This window comes from Phoxinus phoxinus (genome assembly GCF_949152265.1).
Source record: "Phoxinus phoxinus genome assembly, chromosome: 18".
Lineage (NCBI taxonomy): Eukaryota > Metazoa > Chordata > Actinopteri > Cypriniformes > Leuciscidae > Phoxinus > Phoxinus phoxinus.
Genome location: NC_136893.1, coordinates 26,009,734 through 26,020,932, shown reverse-complemented (window position 1 = coordinate 26,020,932; position 11,199 = coordinate 26,009,734). Strand labels below are relative to the sequence as shown.

Sequence of the window (11,199 nt, the reverse complement as noted above, 5' to 3'; positions counted from 1 at the left end):
AGGTTTAGGTTAGGTTAGGTTTATGTTTATGTTTAGGGTTAGGTTTAGGTTAGGTTAGGTTTAGGTTAGGTTAGGTTTATGTTTAGGGTTAGGGTTAGGGTTAGGGTTAGGGTTAGGTTAGGTTAGGTTTAGGTTAGGTTTAGGGTTATGTTTAGGTTTAGGGTTAGGGTTTGGTCAGGTTTGGACTAAACTTTCAGACAGGGTTAGGTTTAGGTTTAGGGTTAGGCTTAGGTTTAGGGTTAGGTTAGGGTTTGGTCAGGTTTGGACTAAACTTTCAGACAGGTTTAGGGTTAGGTTAGGTTTAGGGTTAGGTTTAGGGTTAGGGTTATGTTTAGGTTTAGGGTTTGGTCAGGTTTGGACTAAACTTTCAGACAGGTTTAGGGTTAGGTTAGGTTAGGTTAGGTTAGGTTAGGTTAGGTTTAGGTTTAGGGTTAGGGTTATGTTTAGGTTTAGGGTTTGGTCAGGTTTGGACTAAACTTTCAGACAGGGTTAGGATTAGGTTAGGTTAGGTTTAGGTTTAGGTTTAGGGTTTTGTCAGGTTTGGACTAAACTTTCAGACAGGGTTAGGATTAGGTTAGGTTAGGTTTAGGGTTAGGTTAGGTTAGGTTAGGTTTAGGGTTAGGGTTAGGGTTATGTTTAGGTTTAGGGTTTGGTCAGGTTTGGACTAAACTTTCAGACAGGGTTAGGGTTAGGTCAGGTTTGGACTAAACTTTCAGACAGGAATGTTCCAGAATACGATGATCCAGGAACTTGCTTACTTGGCAAAATCACGGTGACCTTCTTGTGGCGCATGCACACTGTCTTCTGTTTATCAGTCCAGCCAAATGATTCATTCATCGTTTACTCGCCCTCATGTCCTTCCTGAATGAAAGGAGACATTTTGAATAAAGTACTTGCCACTTTTTTCCCATGCAATTACAATAAATGATGACTGTAGCTTTCAAGATTCAAAGAGGCTCCACAAACAAGCACCTTAAAAGTGGTTCAGATTAATCAAACTCCAAGTCTTCTTAAGTCTTATGGTAGGGTTGTGTGAGGATCGGACCTAAAATCTGCACTGATAATCTTCTTAAGTCTAGTCTATAGAAGTAGTCTGACCAACTAGCAGTTAGTTAGGGATAATCAGTCTTACTTTTAGATTTAAATTGAAAGACCAATACCTTTTTATGTAACGGAGTTAAAAAATAAGTGACCAGTCTTGAAGAAAATATTAGATGATCTAATCTAAGTGTTTATGCAACTGGCCACTGATCTTATTGAGCTTTATTCACTAGGATCAAAAAAAGTCCCACACTGGTGAACTAGCTTTTTTGAGTGTGGGCAGAGTTTCTCTCTTTCTCTGACATAGTCTGTATTAGTCAATGTTAGTTAATGCATTAACATTAACTAATGGGAGCTTATTGTAAAGTTTTACCATCGTATGTGTAGTTTTAATATCAGTGTTTTCTTTTTTTAAATATTAGCACTATATAGTGCATCGCATTAGTGCCCAGTGCAAAACTTGCCAGCATAATTCCAGGGTGTTTTGGCTGGTTACCAGGGTGTTGCTATGCTAACAACTAAGGTGTTCTAAAAAGTTTTTCTAAGTTGCTCTTTTTTTATTACATCTATCAGATGAAAATTGTTAATATGATCACTTACAGTAGAATTAGCACACCTGACCAAAAAAAGCTGCATGATGTGATCACGATGTGTGAATCACATCGCTTGTTGATAGTGCTGTTACTATTCTCCAACTGTAGACTTACAATTTCATGCTTTATTATTGTTCTCTTTCAGGGAGTGCGTGAATCAGAAACCGATATATAGATATAAGCAGTTTCCTCTCAGTCTGAAACGCTTTGGCAGCAGTGAACACACTCTGCAGGAGACTCTTGAGGAATCTAAACACACACACACACACACACACACACACAGAGCGGTCTCTACACGTACATTTCACCGATGTAAATGAGAAACATTCCTTGTGTATTTATTTGATTTTAGTGGCAAGCTGCAAGCATGTCTTTCTAAGTTTTGACTGTTTTAAAGACCATGAGAATGAAATTGGCTGTTTCCTCATTTTTTCTCTCCGCATTTGACGTGACAAGTCTTTTGAGCCTGGACTGATTTGGTCTGAAATCTGGCGCTCTGATGACGGTTGTTAGAATGGCTTCCATTGATGGTGGCAAATTATTCCGGCACTTCTTTCATGCGCAGAATTTTTGAAGTGCAATGTGCCAGAAACCATCTATACTCCGAATTCATTTATTGACTCACTTTCTCTGAGTGTTTGACTGCTTTTGAAGTGGTTTGTGGGGTGGTCATGTCTGTCTTTCACGGCTCCTGTTGAAGTTACAGAAAAGGATCTTTGTGGTGTTATTTTGTGAAATGTCAAAACGACTATTTGAACATTTTGAAACACTTTAGCGTTTATCACGGCAACTTTATTGGCTTAGATCTCGTTATTCTGCTGGGTTTCCATACACACAAACAGAATCTCTTGTGAAAAATGCATCTATCTACTCCATTTATGTTTTTATCATCGTTTTTAACTTTTAATTTGACATTATTGCGAAGGGCACTTGTGTGTTAAGGAACTCTTTAAGTACACTTTAGTAGTTTATTAATATTATATTATCTGTAAGTACAGTTTTTTAACTATACATTTAAAGATTTGGAGTACACTAAAAAATTCACTTTCGATTACATGTAAGCACACTTCTTTATAGGGATAGATCAAGTCCTGACTTCTGATTAGTCAATACAGTTTTCAGTTGGGACTTAAATAGTTACAACTTTGAAGTGAAGGATCATTCAAACGTGTTATTAATAAATCACATATTTGAATATTTAAACGAGCTTGTTCTCATTAAAATATAAGGACACTGGGGTTCTAGCACTTGTCGATGCTTTGGGTGTTTGCTTGTTCTATACGCTCACTACAGCATGAGCATTTATCTTTCCCTACACTGCATTCCAGTGTATTTGTGCTGAATTATTGTTGTATGGTGTCCTGCAATAGCTATTGTGTAATGGAATTAAACAAATGTGACAGTAAAGTGAAACCTGGGCGTGTTGTGTTCACAAAGATCTTTACAAGCGAACCACACTGCGTGTGCTGTGGACATCTGAGAGGGTCTGGGTTTGTTTAGCGCGTTCACACACACGTGCCAGAACTCATGCTACGAGACCCCTGAAATCAATGCAAGTGTTGGCCAGAAGCTGACTGAAATTGGCAAAAAAACTTTAGGTTTTTAATACTGTTCATGACAATGTAAGCAATATATATCTATATACAGTGCCTAGAATAAGTGAACACACCCGTGCTAAAGTTGACTAAAAAGAGGAATAAAAAATTATCTTTTGGAAATTGATCTTAATGCCTTAATTAAAAAAATGAGGAAAACTCCAACTTAGAGATTGGCATGGGGTATTTTCCATAAGATTATCTCTCAATGCAAATCAAACCAGCTATTAGGCTAACTGCAATAAATCCATGCCGATCTCTAGGTGTGGTGAAAGGGTGTGTGATGATGTGCGGCTATTTTAATTCTCAAAGGCCAAGGGAACTTTATCAGGATGCATAGTATCCTGGATCCATGAAATAACTGGCCTTTAAAAATAAAAATATGCCTGCCTCTATGGGAATTTAACATAGGGGTGTCCTGACTTATTTTAAGGAAGAACATTTATTTATTTACGATACATTATTCATTCACACACAAAAAAAGGTGTATTTAAAGGTTGGAGTTTTCCTCATTTTTTAAATTGAGGCATTAAGATCAATTTCCAAAAGATAATTTTTGATCAACTTTAGTATGGGTGTGTTTACTTATTCTAGGCACTGTACCTAAAGATGAAGGGCATCTCGGGAACCGCACTCTAATGGTTCAGGTCTTACCTCTCAGGTAGATCCATCAGAGTGTAGTGGAGGGGTGGTGAGGTGTCTAAAACCCAACATCTAGCTACTGGAGTGCCTCAGGGCTCAGTGCTTGGACCACTGTTCTTCTCCACTAGGATCTGTCATTGAGAAACATGGATTTTTAACACTGTTCATGACAATACAAGCAATATCTGTGGAGATTTGCTAGTTTTTTTCTTTTTCTTTCTCACCCGCATCATTTCAAAGATTCTGACTAGTTGACTCATAAAAAATGTGTAAAAGCAATACAGGACACAAACATGCACTTGCATGTGGGGATGGGCGGTATGAACAAAATTGTGTATGACAGTTTGATTATTTTCATTCCATGTCACAGGAACAATATATTACAGTATAGTTATTTTTATATGAAAATTCACCCCAAAATGATTTATAAATTATACACTACCATTTAAAAGTTTGGGGTTGGTAGGATTTTTTTATTTTATTACTTTTATTCAGCAAGAATGCATTAAATTGATCAAAAGTGACAGTAATTGACATTTATAATGCTACAAAATATTTATATTTCAAATAAATGCTGTTCTTTTGAACTTTCTATTCATAACATAATATAATGATTTCTGAAGGATCATGTGACACTGAAGACTGGAGTAAGGATGCTGAAAATTCAGCTTTGATCACAGGACTAAATAGCTATTTTCTATGTGAATATATTGTAAAATGTTATTTTAAATTGTAATAATATTTCATAATATTACTGATAACATAATACAAATCCAGACAATTTTATCCAAATTTCAAATATTTTTTTTGGGAATACAAATCAACATTAAGGTTATTTGTAATTTAAAAAGAAAAGTGTTGCAATCATAAACAACTTCTACTCTGAAAGACTGTATATACTTCTATATATACATGATATACTTCTAACTGAAATCTACAAAGACTGTGATTCAGTTTTCCAGAGTATTCTTTAGTTTTCTTGCCATGGAGGTTAAGCAGGATCTCTAGCGGTTGACACATGGCTACCGCCACATGGCCAGCATACAGACATCCTGTGCCCACAGACATTAATATCTGCAGTTCATGTGAGACTGAGACTAATAATTCGTCTATCAAGGCGGTAAATGTATTTTCATGCTGTTTAAATAAAAAAATTACATTCATTTTATGAAGAAAGTGACAGCTGCAATATCTCTCACTGTCTCTTCATGGAGATAAAGAATATTGAGTGTTCTTGAGGAGATGAAGTTGATTTATCATGTGAAATTGTGTGTGTGTGTGTGTGTGTGTGTGTGTGTGTGTGTGTGTGTGTGTGTGTGTGTGTGTGTGTGTGTGTGTGTGTGTGTGTGTGTGTGTGTGTGTGTGTGTGTGCGTGTGTGTGCGTGTGTGCGTGTGTGTGTGTGTGTGTGTGTGTGTGTGTGTGTGTGTGAGATGGCACCAGGCCGCTGCTTTGACTGCAGGATTTAACTGAATACGATTTACTGCTCGGTTTGGCTTCAGTTTGCAAACTGGCTGTTTTTGAGTGTCTGTTTTGTTGGCAGCATTGTTTCCAGTGTGTGTGTGTGAGGGTCTCAACCAATAACATATGGCCTAGTTAGAAGATTTCACCCTGGCTTGCAGTTCTTTGGTTGTGTTTTTATTCATTCGGTTATTGGTTGTTTGTGTGTCTGGTCTGATGTATTGAGCGTTGCCTTCACATCCTCTCTGCGGTCGCAGGGCATGAAGTCATACTAACACACAAAACATTACAGAATGAAGTCTGTAAACATGCGCTGCTTCACTAAATATCAATTCCAAAATAAAAACCTTCCTCTTATGGGTCTTTTTCATGGGTTATGTAACGTAAATCCACTTATGGCTACTAGACTAATTTATTATGTCCTGTCCTGGAAAAAAAGTCTACAAAAGTCACCGCCACAATGTAGGTTTGCCAGGCCATTGCTTATGCAGTGGCTAAAGTGTTTCTTTAGCATGTTGCTAGTTGGTTTCTAAGGTGTCCTGGGGTGTGTTTCCCATACAACAACGTAACTCATTACTTAGCCACCATAACACAATGCATCATTGTAGAAATAACTAGCCAGTCAGAACTGCTTCATCATTTAACCCACATCAAACTGCAGAGTGCTATGTTATTTTTTTTACTAATTTGTCTGCCAGATGAAAATTGTAAGTCGCTTAAAAATAATTGACCATACAGGCAAGCGGTTTGGAAAATGAATGAATGGCTTAAAAAAATAACTGACCATAGTATAAACAGTCCATGGCGAGTTTAAATAGTAACATATTTGAAACGGGTTATTCAATAAGAAAAAAATGTAATAAAAAATGTTAGGGAGAATTGATTTGATCCATTTTTAATTTATTAGATGGTAAAGAGTGGGTGTTGCATACCATAATGTAGCCAAAAAATGTTTTACATTCAATATTATCCAATAGCCCACAGCCTGAGGAACGTAATGTCAGAAAATTTTGAATGAAAAATGCATACATTTTCTTTAGAACGTGAACCGATGAATCCTGGAAAGCAAGACCAAGAACGTTTAAAGAAAATCTTTTTGCTCTCCAAGAATCCATTTCATGTTGACTTCAAACTGTGATAAAGATATTAACAACATCATGTTTTCTTGTGTTTGTGTGTTTCTAGGTGTGTGACCTGTCCTTTAGTTTGAAGAAGATGTTGATCAGACACAAACTGACCCACAATCCCAACAGACCCATGGCTGAATGCTCCCTGTGCCACAAGAAGTTCACCCGCAACGACTACCTCAAAGTCCATATGGAGAACGTCCACGGAGAGACAGAGGGATAGACAATCATACACTACACCTACACACACATATTCACACAAGCCGTATAATACCATATATACAAAGGTATATACAACACACAAGGGTATATTTGAGTGGCCACACTCATTCCTATCTACAGTACATGAACAGAACCAGTTCATTTCCTTCTGACACATTATCACAAGACTGATCAGTGTGATTAAACGGCATTTAATCATGACTGCAAATCAGATTTAGATTGGAGGGAAGCATGAAAATGTGCAATTGTATAGAGCTTCATGAACAAAGTATATCCATCATATTGATCCTTTTTCAATGGATGTTTGTCCGTTTGCATGTCAACATCAGTTGTTTCAGATTTCTCACAATTGTTGAACGATGTTGCGTGACCAAAGAACATGATGTGCCAATTTTCTACAACCTTGTTGAGAGTAAAGTTTGTTGATTTCAAATGTTGTTTGCGTTTAAAACTGTATTATTCAATATTTATCATTTTATATTTTCAGCATGCAGGTTCACATAAGGTTTGTGTTTGATTGTCAGATTAACATCTTGCGACTTTTAAGTTGGAAAGTTTGGATTTCATTTGGATGAATGAACGATTGAATCGCTGATATCACTAATCTGGTCGGTCTGTTTTTTTTTAAGTTTTTTTTTTTAGGTAAATAATATTTTTTCCCAACCCTGTCCTGTCCATCTGCAGGATACATGTTGCTGCGCTCTATGGGATACAATCGACAGTGCTTCTCCTCTGATCACATTGGCTTTAGTTAATTATAAACATTTGGTTCTTGGTAAGCGGTCGGTGTCTGAGGAATCGGATGTGCTTTGATACTTGATTAGACATGCTTGGTTGATGATTGTTTTCTAAAGCTGGGAAGCATTGGTTGTAGCAAAATTAAAGCCTCAGTGTGGCTTTGGACAGAAAAGTAATTGCTCATTAAGTCTGAGATCCATAGCTAAATGCACAAATTCTACTTCTGATATGTAGGAAGAAAACGTTTACCCATTATGCCCAGTACACACTGTATGATTGTGGGCTGTCCCAGATGAAAGTCGAGCAATCGTGATGATTTCTGTGGTCGTGGCTCTTTGTCGTACAGTGAGAGATTCATAGACGGTCATTGTCACGGTCTTGAGACTTTAACATGATCATCTCACAGTGTGTTTGATGCTACGACCTACATCTGCTGACTAGCCAATAACAAATGCAATACAATACAATTCTCCTCTTTCTTTTATAATCTGTGTTTTTGTCGTTCATCAGCTGGAAAAAAACGCTCTGAAAGTTATTCCAATGATATTGTTTCTCTGTGCCGTTATCGTTATAGTCGTGGTGTGGCTATATATTTATCGTTATCATCCTGGGTGTGAACTGGTGTCAAGTATTTTAACTCGGGTTGAATATTAAACTTCTGAGCTGTTTAATTCAGACTGAGCTTAAGAACTTAAGTCTTAAGTCTCCTTTGATTTCCAGATTATTGGTCTTTCATTTTAGGTACAGACTCATTTTCTTTAAGCATGTGGGAGTGATTTCTTGTTGGATAAAAAGTGTCGAGCTCGAAATGGTCTTTATCTCAATCATTATATATATATATATATATATATATATATATATATATATATATATATATATATATATATATATATATATATATATTTGGGAATGAGCATGAATCACAGCTCAGGATTTTGTCTTGCCCTCTTTTCAAATCATATCTTCTCACTTTTCTGGGCCAGGAGTGTAAGAGTTAGTCAAGCTATAGGCTGAAATATTACAAATACTCTTTGCACACAATACTACATCTCTCGTCTTCTCCTCGGTTCCTTCTTTTTTCAGTTTATTTTTACTTTATTTCCTCTTTCCTTCTCACTTGTTTCTAGCATAACATTTTTTAAAATGCCAACTAAAGATTTTTAGAAAACATCTGGATAACAATCCACCAGTGTTGTAGTCGAGACAAGCTCAGTTTGAGTCGAGACATGAGTAGGTTGTGCCTGAGCCAAGACTGAGACCAGAAGAGGGTCGAGTCTAAGTCAAGACCGAGTCCAAATGCCCCCCGAGTCTGTGACAAGACTCAACGTGAACAGAGACATCTACATTATGTAAAACGCTAAACAAGAACAGTGTTCATCAGAGGAAATCCTTGCATGTCTAGAAACACATTACTGCACATCTAAATTGACAAAAGAGCACCTGGATGTTCCACCAGGTGGGAAAATAGTACTGAGGAAATATCCGGTGGACAGAGGCAATTAAAGCTGAGAGTTTTGGAAAGCACAACACACCAACGTCAAAATCTCATCCCAAGTGTGAAGTATGGTGGAGGAACCATCATAGGTTCCTTTGCTGCCTCAGAACCTGGAAAGCTTTCTATCCTTGACAGAAAGATGAATTCCCATGTGTATCAGGACATTTCGATGGAGAACGATCAACAGACATTGAGTAGACAATGACCCAAAGCACAGGGGGAATTCAGCAACAGAAGAGCTTCAACAGAAGAAAACACTCCTAAAGCAGCCCAGAGTCCTGACCTCAACCTGATTGAGATGGTTTGGCATGACCTCAAGAGAGCAATTCACACCAGACATCCCAAGAATATTGCAGAGCTGGAACAGTTTTGTTTAGAGGAGTGGTGCAAAATTCCTCCTGACCATTGAGCGGGATTGATCCGCAATTGCAGGAAGTTTTGGTTTCTTTGGCTATGTCTGTACAATGATTACCGGAGACTGCTGAGCAATTGTTTGCTACTTCATTTCAGGATTTGCAGCCCAAAAAAACCTGAGTAGTTGGCGGTTTCAAATGTTGTTCAGATGATCGTTTCCTATTCAAGCGGGCATTTCTCGGCCTAAATAAGCTGCAAAGTTGACCAGACTTTCAGTCAGAAGTCAAAAGCCCGTCTCTCTAGGACTAGGGCGGTCGTGGTGTGAGAACGACACTGCACTCAGATGAAGTTCTTTCAAAGGACCGTTTACCATTTCCAAACCACTTCAGAGCGAGGACTGTTTCTCTCACACCCTTTCTACATTTCAATTCGTCCTCAATCACAGAGTTTCGTACACACACACGAGTGATTTACTCTGCATCATCTGCGTGTGTGTGTGTGAGAACGTCCTCCGTGGGTTTTTGAAGTGGCTTCTGAATCAGTATCTGCAGCATCCGTTCCAAACTGCGGGTTTCGTCTCTATCTTGCGTCCTCTGTTTATCTCTCCCCGTCTCCTCAACCTTCCCAAAATGCCTACACTGACGCCCCAATCCTGGCTGCATTCCCTCGGGAAAAGGGAGTTACCACGGCAGCCCCCACAGGAACATCCCGCTCCGTGTCAACCCACCCTGGCATCCGAATACACTCGCACACGCATGACCGCAGACTGCAAGAGCGTCCTGGAATTTTTTATTTTATCAGCGGTGATGGAGAACCAGTATCACAGTGTGTGTGTATATATATACGTTTCTAATTATTCTCTTTATGAGTTTGCTGGTTTCCTGTTCCCCATGTGTGTGTGTGTGTGTGTGGATGGTGACACTGGTCTCCACCCTGACTTCAGGAGTATCATTAACCTCTCACCACACAACCCGTCCAGTCAGACGGGACCGCCGTCACCACAGTAACAGGTAGTGTGGCATGCCGTCCTAAACCCTCGGAATGTGAAGTATGGCTGTCCACATTGAGTCCTGTGGGTCGGGGATCTAAGGAAAAGAGCGTGTTTAATGTGTGTTTGCATGGAAAAACAGGGAGCGGTACCAAGAAGGGAAACCCAGGCCCACAACCACAGCGAGGAAGAGAAAGGGAGGCGATAAATCAAGAGGGGACATCAGTTGAAATAAAAGAGGGGAGTAGGGAAGTTTGCTTTAACCTGAGAGATGACGCCCCTAGTGGCAGGATTTACAATGACAGGTTCATTTAGCAGACAGAATGTGTGTGAGGTTCACAATGCTTATTCTACTATTATAAAACAGATAGTTACGCCTCTAATATCTGATTGGATGAGCCATGTTACTAAAGCAACAATAATGTTATAAAACTACACTGTAAAAAAATGTTGGGTTAACTTAAAAAAGCAAGTTACCTTGTTGCCTTAGTTCGTTGTAATTCAAAATTTGAGTTGAAGAATGAAGAAGATTGGTTTATTAAACAGAAACTCAAAATAGAATGTTATCTTCACACATTAGTTATCGAAGTTGATTTGACAAAAGATAAAAAGTTGTGATAAATCATGAAAATATTTTTTACAGTGTACAGTATATACTATGAACTATATTACTTGGCAGAAGAAGTGAATATTATTATTAATCAATTTAATTATTGATTTAGTGTTTGCTTTTATCACATTGCTCTTGCTGCCATTTTAAAAGTGTCCATTTACAAGTTTAACAATTCAGAAAAATGATCAATATTTTTAAGAAAAATATAATTTCACTTAGAAATGTTCTATCATTGTCACTTTTGTGTTGGAGAGAGGATGTTCATCTAGATTAATTGTTAGCTTATTTGTTTACTTTCATTAATAACATTTTTATTAATTTATTAGACATTG

The 11,199-nt window shown here is 37.9% G+C and overlaps 1 protein-coding gene across 1 annotated transcript in view; it reads left to right on the top strand.

The window, feature by feature from the left end:
• Positions 1–7,278, top strand: part of prdm5 (PR domain containing 5) — an 86,119-nt gene extending 78,841 nt beyond the window's left edge. The window contains 1 exon segment of the mRNA XM_079589066.1: positions 6,516–7,278. Within this exon segment, the coding sequence (XP_079445192.1) occupies positions 6,516–6,680 (165 nt within the window). The 3' untranslated portion in view covers positions 6,681–7,278.
• The last annotated feature ends 3,921 nt before the right edge of the window (positions 7,279–11,199 follow it).